At 48.9% G+C, this 16,618-nt stretch overlaps 1 protein-coding gene across 3 annotated transcripts in view; it reads right to left on the bottom strand.

The window, feature by feature from the left end:
• Positions 1-16,618, bottom strand: part of LOC146179546 (uncharacterized) — a 214,980-nt gene that overhangs the window by 79,350 nt on the left and 119,012 nt on the right. For all 3 annotated transcript variants that reach the window (XM_084579198.1, XM_084579200.1, XM_084579199.1), the window contains one exon: positions 7,528-7,681. In XM_084579198.1, coding sequence (XP_084435324.1) covers positions 7,528-7,681 — 154 coding nt within the window. The remainder of the gene's footprint in view (positions 1-7,527; positions 7,682-16,618) is intronic.

Genomic DNA, 16,618 nt, shown 5'->3' with positions numbered 1-16,618 from the left:
TCCACGATGATGCTACAGCCGGTCACTTAGGCTTTCATAAAACTTACCACCGCGTGAAAGCCCGTTTCTTCTGGCCAGGCCTCGCCTCAAGTGTGGCAAAATACGTCGCCTCTTGTCTGCCATGTCAGCGCCGCAAACGGCCCACTTCTCCTCCTGCTGGCCTACTACAGCCGCTACCTTGCCCTGCTACTCCTTTTGCCGTTGTTGGCATAGACTTATACGGGCCACTTCCATTGTCCGCACGAGGTAATCGCTGGATCGTCACCGCCGTCGACCACCTAACACGCTACGCTGAGACCGCTTCCCTGCCTAATGGCTCAGCACATGAGGTCGCGACCTTCTTTTTGGAATCGCTCGTACTGCGCCATGGGGCCCCTCAAGTGCTTCTCAGCGATCGTGGTCGGACATTTCTGTCGAAGATTGTAGCCGAAGTTATTGAAGCCTCAACCACACATCACAAATTGACCTCCAGCTATCACCCGCAGACCAATGGGTTGACTGAGCGGTTCCACCGCACGCTTTCTGACATGTTGTCTATGTATGTCGACCAGGACCACCGAAACTGGGACATAATACTTCCTTTTGTTACGTTCGCCTACAATACGGCTGTACAGCGGACCACAGGTTACACCCCGTTTTTCCTCGTTTACGGCCGTTCTCCCGCTACCTTTCTTGACGCCTCTTTTCTTTCTACACATGCCAGTTCCTCATCCTCTCTTCCTGACCAGTTCCTTTCCCGAGTGGCCAAATCACGCCGGCTTGCTCGCGTCAACACGGAAGCTAGCCAGGAAGACCGCAAGTACCGCTATGATGCAACCCATCGCCAAGTTTCGTTCCGTCCCGGCGACGAGGTGTTACTTTGGACCCCATTACGCACTCCTGGCCTTTGTGACAAGTTACAGCACCGTTACATTGGTCCTTACACAGTTCTTGCAAAAACCTCCCCGGTCAACTATCGCGTCTCCCCTGTTTACCCTCCTCCGGACTGTCGTTACCGTGGCACTGAAGTTGTCCACGTTTCACGTATGAAACCTTTTGTTCGGCGCATTCCTGCGGACTAATTGCGGCCAGGCTGGCCGCTTGAACTGCGCGGGCGAAATAGTGTGAGCACTGTGTGGCGCTTCATCTTCCACACTGCTGAACGTGCTGCTTCATCTTCATCCTGCTCCCTCTTGTAGATACCCATCGTCATCGCGGAGTGTGTTTGGCTGCAGTGTGCGACCAAGGCTTCAGGTCTGTAATAAAGCCTGATTCCCCAAGTCCGACCTTCGCGTTACCTTACAATAATAATAATAATAATAATAATAATAATAATAATAATAATAATAATAATAATAATAATAATAATAATAATAATAATAATAATAATAATAATAATAATAATAATAATAATAATCGGTTTACAGGAAGAGAAAGACAAAGTACCTGTCGCAGTTGTTTCTGTGGGCTTATTTATTTTATTTATTTATTTATTTATTTATGGGAAGGGAAAGGCGCAGTAACTGTCTCACTTGTTTTCTGTGGAAACCACAACCGTGCCGTAAGGGAAGGGAGGAAGGCGCCTTAACCGCGCGGTACGGGAAGAGAGGAAAGTGGTGGTGAAAGTGGAAAGAGAGAAAGAGGAGCCGTAGTGGAGGGCTACGGAGTAATCTCGCCCACCTGGAGATCTTTAACGTGCACCGATTTTCGAGTAAAGGAAAGGCGCTTTATCTGTCTTACTTTTTGGGTGGACACCTACACTTACAATTAATAATAATAATAATAATAATAATAATAATAATAATAATAATAATAATAATAATAATAATAATAATAATAATAATAATAATAATAATAATTGGTTCACAGGAAGGGAAAGGCGAAGTATCTGTCACTTGTTTCTGCGGACACCTGAACCGCGCCGTAAGGGAAGAGAGGAGGTTGGGAGGGAAAGTGAAAAGAGAGAAAGAGGAGCCGTAGTGGAGGGCTACGGAGTAATTTCGACCACCTGGGCATCTTTAACGTGCGCTGACAAACTCGGCAGCATTGGCACCCCACAGGGTTCTGTCCTCTCTCCACTGCTTTTTAATATTACCCTTATCCCCATGGCACACGCCCTCAACCAAATCCCTGCCCTGTCCCACTCCTTATACGCCGATGATATTACACTGTGGACCACCACAGGTAGCATTGGCGCCATGGAAGATACATTACAGGCCGGAGCAGACATTGTTGTATCTTTTGCAGCAAATGTCGGCTTGGCTTGTTCCCCTACCAAATCGGAGCTTCTCATACTCCGACCTCCTAGGTGTCGTACAGACAAAGGCCCTCCTCCCCCCATCTTCTTGACAATTGACAACACCCGGATACCAGAAGTGGACAACATCAGGATTCTTGGTATTCTGATACAAAACAATGGCAAGAATACCGCAACCATCACTAAGCTGACGGTGATGGTTCATCAAACAATCCGCCTCATTCGTCGCATAGCCAATCGCCATCGCGGCATGCGCGAGCATGACCTCAGACGCCTGGTACAGGAATTTGTCCTGAGCCGTGTTGTGTACTCGCTCCCCTACCTTTTCCTCACGCGGGTGGAGGAAGACAAGGTTAACGCCCTTATCCGACAGGCGTACAAGGCCGCCCTCAACTTACCCCGCTACACTTCCAATGAACGCCTTCTTCACATGGGCATCCATAACTCCCTAGCTGAGCTCACAGAAGCCCACCGCTCAGCCCAGTTGGAGCGATTATCATCTACCCTCACCGGCCGGAACATCCTTGCTCGCATCCATCTCTCACCTCCCGGTCACTGCTCTACACAACATACACTTCCCCCTGCGATACACCGCGTTCTTAAGGTGCATCCCCTGCCAAAGAATATGCACCCAGAGCACCATGTCGATCGCCGCAAGGCACGCGCAGAAGCTCTTCACAAAAACTATGGCTTCCAGCCAGAGACCGTTTACGTAGACGCTGCCTCATACCCCTCCCGCCCAGCGTTCGCCCTCAGCGCTGTTTCCAACTCTTTGCAACTGGTCGCGGCCGGTACAACTTTTGCCTCCACTTCCCTGGAGGCGGAGGAGGCGGCGGTTGCCCTCGCCATAGCTACCACCCGAGCCACAACCATCTTTAGCGATTCTAAATCCGCCGTACGGAACTTCGCCCGCGGTCGGATCTCTACCCCAGCCTTCCGGTTCCTCGCCTCCCTCTCCCCACCCGAACACCCTATTCAACTAATATGGGTGCCCGCTCACACGGGTCACCCAGGCAACGAAGCAGCTCACTCTTTTGCTCGAGGATACGTCAGCCGAGCAGGGACTGCCACTGCCTGGGGAGATGCTCGCGAGCGCATGGTATCCTACCATGAAATCTCTCTCCATTACCGTGATCAACGAACCATCTACCCTCCTCCTCATAAATCTATGACTAAGATACAACAGGTGACGTGGCGCCAGCTTCAGTCCCGCACATTCCCATCCTCTGCTTTCTTATCTTTGATCCATCCAGGACTGTTCTCGCCGCAGTGCACCCTGTGTGGGGCCCCTAAAGCTGATTTTGAACATGCTATGATCAAATGCTGGGAATTCCACCCTCCAGCCACTTGGCAACTCTCCGACCTCGAGCGATGGGAGACTGCGGTGTCCAGCTCTGACCCGGCCGTTCAAAAGCGGCTGACAGACTGGGCTTTGGGTGTCGCTGTGAAGCACCAGCTTTCGGCCACAACACGCAGCCAAGAGCCGACCCGTCATTAGAATGTAATCCCTTAAGGCTCCCAAATATAAAGTTTTTCACCACCACCACCACGGAGGGTGGCTGTTCCTGGCCCTACGGGGCTGCACAGGTAGGTCACTGCCGCTTGCAGCGGGGGCCAGCCTGACACCATATTTTTGTCTGTTGTAGACCATGATTTTCTACCGTTTCGGTGGTGAACGACAGCTGTTGCGACGTGCGTCTTTTTCTCTCTCTTCTTTTTCTTCCTTGTATATTTTCTATTCTGTCCGCGCGAGGCATCGGAGGTGGCTCAGCAACAGTAGGGTTCCTAGCAATATTGCTAGTCTCTCGTCCGCCGGCCGCGACGGAGGCGGGGGCTGAATGATCGCTGCGGCGGCGCTGCGGTGAAGCGGAGTGCCACTGCCGACGGAGCAGACGACGCGCCCGTGCGCTTCGAAATGCATTCGCTGCATGCTTAGGTGCCTTGTACATGCGATGCCGCTCTTAAGTCTTTGAGTTCAGTTTAGTCGTAATATTGAATTCGCAGCCGAGTTGTTGGCATAACCAAGGATACGAGTTCTTTTTTTTTTCGTGAGTATGCCCCTGAGCCGATGTAGAAACGAAGCTGCTTTTTATACCCTATTATCCTGCTAAAGCTACCGCGGTGCCGTATTGTAATGAAGGCTTCTGAGGATTTTGTACAAAAAATTGCGCTTGCATGGACGACTATACTAGACGCACATTCTAGGCTCCAAGGACCATGCTTGTGTGCGAGCAACAGAGCGCTGTCGCCGGCGTTTTCATTCACGCTATAGTTTCATCTTAACTTCTTCGGACGTTTAGCTAAGTTATAACACGTATGTAGAACTAGAAACTTTCGGATGCATGCACAATTAAAGCACGCAAGATGGGAACCCGAGCACTTCAAATCGCACCGCGCTTCAGGCAAACTGCTGATAGGCATTCTTTGGTGCTTAGGAAGCCTAGTAGCCACTCATCAGAGTATGCCATCACTTTTGTTGACTTGCCTTTTGCAACCTCTAAAACATATTTTAACAGCCAGCTGTTAGTTGAGAGGAAGGGCACTAACACTTCTTTCAAACTCAGTCCTTGAAAGGTGTTCATTTTCATTTTACCTAGAGCTTTTACCAGCTTTGCCACCTTGTTCTTCGTACGACAAACTGCTCGAAACTTAGAAGTCTGTTTCTTAATTTTTTTTTCTTCTTGACCGGATGTTCTGAGTTCACTTTTGCAAGTATTTGCAGGCTATATGCATGCTGCATCAGAAATAATGGTACAGTTCGTCGCAAAGTAACGCCCATTCTAAGAGGGGAAGGTCTTGGCAATAGGCTCCAATCCGCAGCAGCCAGGGCACAAGCTGAGTTTCGCAATGTCCTGAAGAAGATTAATTACCTCTTCTGTCGACTTTACAGCTACCTTCTTGACTTTGATTCCTCGAATGCACACAGCAGCATTCATGGCAGCTTCACCTGAATCACTGCGATGAAACAGAACTCGCCGATTTGCGTAGATTGCCTCCGGAGATTCGTCCTCGCTTGAGTGGCACTATGCGAATTTTAATTGCTCAACATCAGAAAAATCGACATTTGTCCCCAGTGGCAGTGGCATGCAGCTTTCTGCATTCCTGGAGCAGGCTCACGTCACATGACCCACCACCGCTGTATTCTTCAACTGGCTCCACTGATGCTTCAGGATCAGTGCGCTTTTTTTCTTTTTCTGCAGGTCTCCCTGCTGACTGTTTTTGCTCGCGCAAGTTGCGCTCCTTTCTCTTGAGAGGCAGGAGTTTCAACAAGTATTTTGGAGTGTCTCCCTGCTGACTGTTTTTGCTCGCGCAAGTTGCGCTCCTTTCTCTTGAGAGGCAGGAGTTTCAACAAGTATTTTGGAGTGTCAGGAAACAGCGTTCAGATAGTATCCTTCGTGAGTTGCGTAACATCCCGGGGAATCTCAATTACCTTTACCTGTACTTGCTCAATATAAGCAGGGTTTGAAGTGTCGCTCACAGACGTCGACACTAGCTTGTTCGTGTTACAGTAATGTCAGGGCAACCCCGATCCGGATCCTCCGATATTTATATCAATTTCCAGGATTTCCTGTCTGCAACTCACAAAATAATGAGGAAGATATTCACCCCTTGTGGGTTTGCCCGCCACTGAAGCCGACAATATCGGCAAGGCCTTATCATCGTTCTCTTTTTTGAACTTTATTAGAACAGAGGCAACCTATTTTCTTTCATTTATTACGCCTTTTAATTTTCGTGTTACATATTCCTTTCTGTCTTTCGGTGTCCTGAAGAGAGAGCATTTCACCTTGCACGAGCGCTGCCCGCTCTTGCACCCGGGCAAAAAACACGTGCTATCACGCTTACCCCGTTTTCTGGACATGATGCGATCACACATCCATAAAAAAGGCACACTTGCATACATGCTAGCTAATTTGCGCGCATTCCGGCTCGCGAGCGAAAAGAAGTGCACGTGGTGCACGAGCCTTGCCACGGCACCAACGGATCAGCGCGGCGCAGACTCGCAGTACGGCTAAAGTGGGCTAGCCCCGCCGGGGTGGCACAGTGGTAAGACGCCCGACTACTGTGCCGGAATTCCCGGGTTCGAACCCGACATCGGCGGCTGCGTTTCGATGGAGGCGAAACGAAGAGGCGTCCGTGTGCTGTGCGATGTCAGCGCACGTTAAAGATCCCCAGGTGGTCGAAATTACTCCGTAGCCCTCCACTACGGCTCCTCTTTCTCTCTATCCACTTTCACTCCCACCTTCCTCCCTTCCCTCACGGCGTGGTTCAGGTGTCAACAGAAAACGAGTGAGACAGTTACCGCGCCTTTCCCTTCCAGTGAACCAAATATTATTATTATTATTATTATTATTATTATTATTATTATTATTATTATTATTATTATTATTATTATTATTATTATTATTATTATTATTATTATTATTATTATTATTATTATTATTATTATTATTATTAAAGTGAGCTAGAATTGGTACGGCACAACCGCCACAGCACCACGCACAGAACGCGACCGCGCTCCGAATGCGTGCAGTGCCCCCTGCGCTTTCATCCGGGAAGCGGCCAACCGGTTCCGTAGGGAACCCCGCTCGGACGGCAGACTAGCAAATACTTCTAGTGACTCTAGTTACAGAGCCAATAGGAGGCCAGTGCATTTTCTTTCCCTTCTTCCTACAGCCACAACAACAACAACAACCTTGGCTTGTGCTCGCGCATACGGAATAAATACAAGTCCCTCATTTTTTTTTTAACTTAGGTGAAGGAGGGGAAACGCTTTCGCCATAGATATAACTCCGAAGTTCTCTATAGCCCTTTTCATCTAAGTGGTCGAAAGAATTGCACTGCAAAAATAACTAGTACTGCCTTTTTCATAAATATATTCTAGTCGGCAAAAACAATATGTGAGCGCAAGTACTTGAAGAGCGTAAAGTGGCCACATAATAATATTCTCAACGGAAGGATGTTCCTCGCTACTTACTCCATCAAAGCGCCGCCTTATATGGTTGCGAATTGAACAGGTGACTTTTGCAGTCGGTTCGTGGAGAACGGTTTTTATGTTCGAAAATGATGCTCTCCGATACTTGGCGTTTAACCTTCAGGTGAAACACTTAGGGAAGCTGTAGTAGAGAGCGGCTGAAAAATTTCTATCTACCTGGCGTTCTTTAAATCTTTTCTTGACATTTGCAGCACATGTGCATTATCGAATAATTTCGCGTTTGTCTTAAAGTTGTAACGATAAATGACTTTTATAGCCCCTTGGGCGAGTGACCTCAGAAATTACCACATTTGAATACCTTCGCATGCGGTCTCGTCGTCGGGGCAGTTCAGTACTCCGTTGCACCAGAGTTCCTCAGCGATGCACTCCTCAGATGTCGGACAGAGTCGGTGGCCTTCGGGGCAGCTTCCGCAGTCGCAGGTGCAGTCGGGACTCATAGTCTGAGGCCGACCCTGCAAGAAAATGCATCGTTAGTGGGCGCACTGAGCCCCTTACAAAAATCAAGAAGGGAGGGGGGGGGGGGGTGATGAAGGGAGGAAATAAAAGCTAATTCATTTGCGAAGCAATGAGGTCATTACAAACGTAAAAAAAATATGCTTGAATCCTTTGCAACCAGGCCAAGTTTTCCAGAACCCACTTAAAACCAACACTGAGGCCTAACTGAACTGGCCTGTACTGACTGATTACAGCGTTAAAAGCACAAAGGCTCTACTTTCATTGAAGACACAAGCTTTACAAATTGTAAAGAGCAAAAACTTAAATTCAAGTGTCGCCACCACCGACCTTTCTCAAAGGCAAACTGTGCTGACTTAACGACAACCTATATACAATACGTTTAATACCAGACTGCATTCCAGTAATACAGTTCAACACAGAGATTAGGGAGTGCTTCTCGGTATTGACATTAAGATTTTGAGTGGAATGTCGGGAAAAAGTCGTTCAATTTTTCTATAAAATTGCCCGAACATTATTCATGAACACTGCTGCTGAACAAGCATAAATATAGCTACAAAATACAGAAAAAATATCCCTTTTCATTGAAATAAAAAAAAATATATATTGTGAGCCTTCCACGGATCTTCTTTCATTTGTACATACCATCGTCATCGTCCCGCGGCGCCGGCTCCAGCACGCGCCTGGGTTCTCCATCAGATTAAAACGCTGACACGGCGTACCTTGCCTTGCCGTCACGACTTTGGCGTCTCAACCTGGCCTTCTTTCACACGTGGTGGAGGTGAAATTTGATCCCCTTACTGCCTTGTGCCCTGCCTTTCGCTGGAGCTACGTTCCGGTCGCCGTTTGGCAACAACCACCATCGTTATGTCAACCGAGAGCAGTCCCGACCCGGCCGGACCCTCTACCTCGGCTACACCGCCGCCTCCCACTGTGCCCACTGTGCCCACACGACAACGCGACCCGCCGCTGTTCGCCGGTCGTCGCGACGAGGACGTGGATGACTGGCTTGACACTTATGAACGCTGCAGTGCCTACAACCGGTGGGATGACGCTTTAAAATTCCTCAACGTTTCCTTCTACCTGATTGAGGTCGCCAGGAATTGGTTTATCAACCGCGAGCCCCACACCACTAACTGGCCCACCTTCAAACAGCAGTTCCGCCAATACTTCGCCGACCCCGCAGTTCAGACTAAGATCGCGAGGAACAAGCTCGCTTCCCGTCGTCAAGGTCCCGATGAGTCGTATGCCTCTTACATAGAGGCCATACTTGCACTCTGCCGGCGTATTAGCCCCACCATGCCTGAACCTGAACGCGTGCACCATGTCATGAAAGGAATCAATTCTGTGGCTTATAACACCCTACTCGCCCAGAATCCACCAAGTGTTGATTCCATTATTACGACCTGTCAACGACTCGAACAGCTGCAGTCCTCCCGATTGCAGCCAGACTTCTCTACTGCCCCCCCCCCCCCCCCCCCCTCTACTGACTTCGATCTACGAACCCTAATTCGAGCGATAATCCGCGAAGAGCTCCAAGCCTTGAGCCCTTTCTGCCGGCACGGGTGTGATCACTCTTCTTCTAATGACGCCAGCCTCCGCACCATCATTAAAGAAGAATTGGCAACTATTACCCACCCTGTCGCACCTGACCCTCCTGCACCTCGTACAGTGCCGACTTATGCTCACGTTGCTGCATCCCCTCCTCCTTTTGGTCCCCCCCCCCCACGACAAGCACCACCCTACAACCACATCAATGCCGTGACGACGGCTCAGCCTACGCCGCCCTATTACGCACCTTGGCGCCCTTCTCGCCCAGTGTGCTACTACTGTGGAATCAGAGGACATATTTCCCGCTTCTGTCGTCGACGCATTCAGAACGAGCGGCGTGGTTACGACGCCTTCGAAAATGACGTACCCGCATATTATCAGCGACGATCTATTCACAGCTCACCTCGTCGATCCTCTCCACCACCGGTATCCTCGTCTGAACCAAGTGGCGCCCATGTTTCCCGACGCCGGTCCGTTTCCCCATACCGCCGCTCTGTTTCTCCACTTCGACCAGCAACAACTGTTCCTGTCCGTCATTCGGAAAACTAAGCGATGCAGTTTCCGGAGGTGAAACTGCACTCTGCGAACTTACCAAAAGTCCTCCTCATCTCCCGTACAATATGATTTCCGTTTTAGCTGAAGGATTACCGGTCGAAGCTTTGATTGACACAGGGGCTGCAATTTCTGTTATTCGCGCTGATTTATGCCACCGTTTGCGGAAAGTAACGACACCATATGATGGACCTGAACTTCGTGGAGCAAATGACGTCCCTCTACATCCTTCAGCAAAGCGTACAGTTCGAATTGTTACAGACGGCGTCCGCCACCATGTGCAGTTTGCTGTGCTTTCACCGTGTGCGCATCAGATGATTTTTGGATGGGATTTTTTGTCGACCGCGTCAGCGTTAATTTCTTGCGGCGACCGTGTCATTCATATGACAGACAGTGATTTTTCATCTGACATGTCTGAAGGACGTCATTCCCTTATTGCCGCAGTTGACACAGTATTGACTCCACAGTGCGAAAAACTTGTTACCGGTGTTTCGGAACACATCACTGACGGGGATGTACTACTTATCGCACCATCTCATCGTCATCTTGCACGTGGAATCGCCTTCCCATCAAGTCTTGTACGATTCTGCAGCGGCTCAGCGATAGTAGCTGCCACGAACACATCCCGTGAATCCATCGTCCTGACTGAAGGAACTTCCCTGCCATGCATAGTGGATGCTCACCCTAAGTCCATTATGGTGCTCACCGCCCCGCTACCTCAGCAACGTGATTCATCGCACGTCTCTCTTCCGATGCTGTCGAAGACAATCAGTCCGGACCTCACGCCGCACCAACGCAAAGAATTGCTGAAATTGCTTCAAGCCCATCAAGCCATTTTCGATGCCACTTCCCCTCCACTGGGACGGACTAGTGTTGCACACCACCGCATCATTACTGAAGGTAACTCGATCGTACGCTGACGACCTTATCGGGTTTCTCTCTCGGAACGAAAAGTAATCGAAGGAAATGTGAATGACATGCTCCGTCGTGATATTATTTGTCCATCAACAAGCCAATGGTCTTCCCCAGTAGTTTTAGTTAAAAAAAGGACGGATCGGTACGATTTTGTGTTGATTATCGCGCACTAAACAAGTTCAGTTCAGTTCAGGCGTTCAGTCGTGTCCGACTCTTCGTGACCCTATGGACCATGTCACGCCACGCTTTCCGGTCTCTCACTATCTTCTTAACATCACATAGCTTCATCTGCAATACCTCGAGAATGCCATCTAACCATCGCGTTCGCTGCCTACCCCTTCTCCGGCGACCCTCAACCTTTCCCAACATCAAATCTTTCTCCAGCGACTCCTCTCTTCTCATCAGATGACCAAAGTAGCTGAGCTTTAACTTGAGAATTTTACCCTCCAATGAGCAGTCAGGGTTTATGGTCGACAATATCGACTGATTTGATCTTCTGGCAGTCCAAGGAACTCTTAAGAGTCTTCGCCAGCACCACAATTCAAACGCGTCAATTCTTCGGCGGTCAGCCTTTTTCACAGTTCAACTCTCGCATCCATACATCACAACTGGAAAGACCATAGCACGGGTTATACGGCTCTTGGTTGGCAGACTAATGTATCTGCTCATTAATAGGTGGTCAAGGCTAACCATTGCTCTCTTTCCCAGAAGCAGGCGTCTCCTAATTTCATGGCTGCAGTCTCCTTCCGAGGTAATCTTGGCGCCCAAGAACAGAAAGTCTGTCACAGCTTCCACTTCTTGTCCATTGATGCTCCAGGACTTGATAGGGCAAGACGCCATGATCTTCGTCTTTTTAATGTTCAGTTTAAGCCCAAACTTCTCTCTTCTTGTACGCGCATCAGAAGTCTCTTGAGTTCCACTTCACTTTCTGCCATTAAAGTGGTATCATCCGCATATCTAAGGTTGTTGATACGTTTTCCAGCAATCTTCACTCCAGCTGAAGACTCGTCCAGACCGGCCTTTCTCATGATGCACTCTCCATATAGGTTAAATAGGCAGGGCGACAGTATGCAGCCTTGCCTCACCCCTTTCTCAATCGGAAACCAATCAGTAAGACCATGCCCAGTTCTGACTGTGGCCTCTTGCCCTTCATAAAGGTTCCTGAGGAGACAGATGAGGTGAATTGGAACTCCCATCTCTTGGAGAGCTTGCCACAATCTGCTGTGATCTATTTGGCCAAAGGGCATAACATTAAACTCGTAAAGTCCATCGGGAGTTGCGAAAGCGGTTTTCTCTTTGTCGCCCTCATGCATTGGTATTTGCCAATAACCTGAGCGGAGATCCAAGGTCGAGAAATATTCGGTAAAAGCAGTGTTGCACTGTTCAGTCCACACGAAAGAGCTGCGCGCTTTAAGTAGTTCATGAAGTGGCGCAGCAATAGTTGCAAAATGCCTTATGAAACGCCGGAAATATGACGCCAGACCGAGGAAACTGCGCAAATCTGCAGTCCGTTGCGGACGAGGAAAGTTCAAGAATATTTTTTGCTATTTGTGTTTTGGCACTAAACAAAATTACCCGTAAAGATGTCTACCCGATGCCGCGAATAGATGACGCCCTTGACTCTCCCCAAGGCGCCGAATATTTCTCGACCTTGGATCTCCGCTCAGGTTATTGGCAAATACCAATGCATGAGGGCGACAAAGAGAAAACCGCTTTCGCAACTCCCGATGGACTTTACGAGTTTAATGTTATGCCCTTTGGCCTGTGTAACGCACCAGCGACATTTGAAAAAATGATTGATACGGTACTTCGTGGCCTAAAATGGAGAACCTGCTTATGTTACTTAGACGACATTGTTATCTTCTTGGCAAATTTTAACGACCATCTCAAGAGCCTGAATGAAGTCCTGACGTGCCTTTCGTCAGCGGGCCTTCAGCTCAACACCAAGAAGTGCCACTTTGCACAAAAGGAAATTAAAATATTGGGACATCTGGTTAGCAGTGACGGCATTCGTCCAGACCCAGATAAAATCAGCGCGGTCTTGAACTTTCCTCGTCCGCAACGGACTGCAGATTTGCGCAGTTTCCTCGGTCTGGCGTCATATTTCCGGCGTTTCATATGGCATTTTGCAACTATTGCTGCGCCACTTCATGAACTACTTAAAGCGCGCAGCTCTTTCGTGTGGACTGAACAGTGCAACACTGCTTTTACCGACCTAAAGCACGCCCTCACATCAGATCCCGTCCTTGGCCACTTCAGCGACAGCGTTCCTACCATCCTGCACACTGATGCCAGTGGTCACGGTCTTGGCGCTGTCCTTCTGCAGCGTGATGCAACATCGCGTGAGAAAGTGATTGCCTTTGCCAGTCGGACCTTGACTCCAGCTGAGAAAAACTACACCATTACCGAGAAGGAATGTCTTGCCGTCGTCTGGGCTGTTCAAAAGTTTCGCCCCTACCTCTATGGTCGGCACTTCACAGTTGTGACCGATCACCATGCTCTTTGCTGGTTGTCTTCACTGAAAAATTTAACAGGCCGACTTGGCCGCTGGATTCTACGCCTGCAAGAATATAATTTTGACGTCGTTTATAAATTGGGTCGCCAACACCAAGACGCCGACGCTCTTTCTCGCTGCCCACTTACGGAATCAGCCTGCTGTTTTTCTTCGCAACGAATTTCAACCTCTGACCACAGCCGACCATCTCTTCCCCCGACGCATATCACAACAGTTTCTTTTGACGATTCTGAGCATAAACACGCACTCCGCTCGCAGCAATTAGCTGATGCCTACTGTCGGCCCATCATCGACCGCCTTAACGGCGCTTCGAACCCGCCCAATGCTAGGCTTCGCCGACAGCTTCGCAATTTCAAACTTGAAGATGGCATACTACGCCGCTACGTGTATTGCCCTGATGGAACTCGTTGGCTCCCTGTCGCGCCGCGTGCGCTTCGCCCACGTATACTGGCGGCTTTCCACGATGACGCTACTGCAGGTCACCTTGGTTTTGACAAAACATATGACCGCGTGAAAAGATTATTCTTTTGGCCTGGCCTATCTTCTACCGTAACTAAATACGTCGCTTCCTGCCATCTGTGCCAACGCCGCAAGCGGCCTACTTCTTCGCCCGCTGGCCTTTTACAGCCTCTTCCATGTCCCGCCACGCCATTCGACGTAGTCGGCATCGACTTATATGGTCCCCTACCTCTCTCCGATGGGGGTAACCATTGGATTATAACAGCCGTTGACCACCTTACACGCTACGCTGAAACAGCCCCTGTACCGACTGGTTCTGCCGAAGAGGTAGCTAATTTTTTTTTGCGATCAATTGTCCTGCGTCATGGCGCTCCTCGGGTGCTTCTAAGTGACCGCGGGATGGCCTTCTTATCGACAGTGGTTGCCGAAGTTCTTCATGCGTCATCCACTCTTCATAAGACAACCTCAAGCTACCATCCCCAGACTAACGGTCTTACTGAGCGATTTCATCGCACTCTATCCGATGTGATATCCATGTACATCACACCGGATCACCGAAATTGGGACACTATTCTACCATTCGTCACATTCGCCTACAATACAGCAGTACAGCGGACTACCGGTTACTCTCCGTTTTTCCTCGTTTTTGGCCGTCCTCCCACTACAATGCTCGACACTTTCTTCTTCTCTACGCCCGACTACTCCTCATCAGTACCAGCCCAGTTCTTATCCCGTGTGGCCAGATGCCGTCATATTGCCCGCCTCAACACAGAAGCGCGTCAGGAAGACCGCAAGAGTCGCTACGATTCTACGCATCGTGCGGTCTCTTTTCGTCCCGGTGACGAAGTCCTGCTTTACACACCACTGCGCGCCCCGGGCCTTAGTGATAAATTTCAGCGTCGCTATCTTGGTCCCTACAAGATCATAAACCAAACTTCCCCCGTGAACTACCAAGTCACACCTGTTGATCCCCCAGCCGATCGACGCCACCGTGGAACTGAAATTGTTCATGTCTCCCGCTTGAAGCCGTTTGTGCGCCGCGGTGCATCGGTTGGTTAAGAGCGGCCAGGCTGGCCGCTTCCGACCCCCCGGGATGGTTGTGTGAGCCTTCCACGGATCTTCTTTCATTTGTACATGCCATAATCTTCTTTCTTTTGTACATACCATCGTCATCGTCCCGCGGCGCCGGCTCCAGCACGCGCCTGGGTTCTCCATCAGATTAAAACGCTGACACGGCGTACCTTGCCTTGCCGTCACGACTTTGGCGTCTCGACCTGGCTTTCGTTCACAATATATATTATACTGATTGGACAGTTCGCCGTCATGAATACATTCCCGCAAAAATGCAGCCTTGCTTCAATGTCGTCGCTATTGAACACACCGCGCCAGGACAGCGTCCTCGCTGTCTAGAGGCTACGTACAGCAAAAAATATGAAGGCCTGCTTTAACGATCTGTGCGTATACATAAACTCCTGCTTGACGCAGGGTTGCGTGCCTGCCGCTATGAAACCGTGAACCACGGAGTGTTCATTTCCCATCTGTCATTCCCGTATCAAAATAGCCACCCGAGTTGGCAATGCTTACCAACTTTACCACGCTGTGCGGTCGAGTGATATCTCATAAACTACTGACCAATCAGTGCTGGAACATATCACCTGCCAATTACAACCTGCCAGGTGCATGATGTGTTATCGCATCCAGGACGCCGATAACGTCAAGGCGGCGTGGGTTTTTCGGTGAAGAAGGCCTTGAAGTTATTGCGTTAAAATGCTGCAAACACGGGGCGATGCAATGAAGAAAAGTACACAAGCACTCGATGAAATTCCAGGTTAGATCGACTTTGATCTTGTCTTGACAGCACGTATCAAACGCCACGGCAATCGCGAGTGCCTTTCATGCCGACGTAAGTGTATCAATGATTGCCCAAATGCGAGCACATGAAGGATATATTTCCATCTCAACACACTTATTTTCGAAGCTGTACAGCTTACCTAAGAGCTCATGTTTTTCAGCAAAACTCCCGGCTTTATTCAGATTCTAGATTCTGAAGGTCTTTGAAAATCTCAAATAGGGGAAGGCCATGAAAAAACTCTACAGATAAAAAAAGCGAGAGAAAGGATCACGTGTCAGTACTGAAGCACTCTTGACAGCACCGCAGCAGCATCACGCAATAAATAATGATAGCACGTGGATGCAATAAGATATTCTAAATTGATGGCGAGCGTTGTTTTGCAACTGACGTATTACATCTGTGTCAACTGAAGACGGAACCCTGGGGCAGGCAAATACACCTCTCGTTTTTATATATTTTACAATCTTTCGTTGCCTCAGCTACACACATTTTTTACGCAATTGCTGTGGCAGTGTATTTTTTGCATATATTTTAGCTGACATAATACTACTATTTATTTAGATACAAAATTGTCGCGAGTGCAGTTTAGTGATTAAAGTATTCATAAATAAATCTTATTTTAATAGTGGATGAGCAGACATTGGCAAGGCAGTAAGTGACTCATTATAACAGAAATACGAGCGAAGCGAAAAGTCAGCGAAAACAAAAGAAGTATAACTGATCTGATTGTTTGAAAGACGAAATGTATTCAGTGCCCTTTTTTGCCAAACCTTCGAGCAGAACACGACACCAAACCTGAACAGAACACGAATTGAAATAAAATTCCATGGGCTACACCCTAGTGACTACTGGCTGTGCTGCAGCAAGAACAGCGCATGCGTGAGCAAAGTTGCCTTTTAGTGCAAATGCACTATTTCACAAGGGCTAACCGGCCCTGCCCATAATTCTGCTATCGGACAATGGCGGTGGTCACTCCGACCCTGGATGTCTGGGCGAGAACTAAATCGCGCTTCACTACAGTCTGTGTTCTGTTTTCAGAAACTTGCTGAGTGCGTTTATTGGGAGTCATGCTGGTCTTTTAGAAGCGCGAAC

The sequence above is a fragment of the Amblyomma maculatum genome, chromosome 9, assembly GCF_055883805.1.
Source record: "Amblyomma maculatum isolate TAMU_Amacu chromosome 9, ASM5588380v1, whole genome shotgun sequence".
NCBI lineage: Eukaryota > Metazoa > Arthropoda > Arachnida > Ixodida > Ixodidae > Amblyomma > Amblyomma maculatum.
This window is presented reverse-complemented; position numbering and strand designations above follow the sequence as displayed.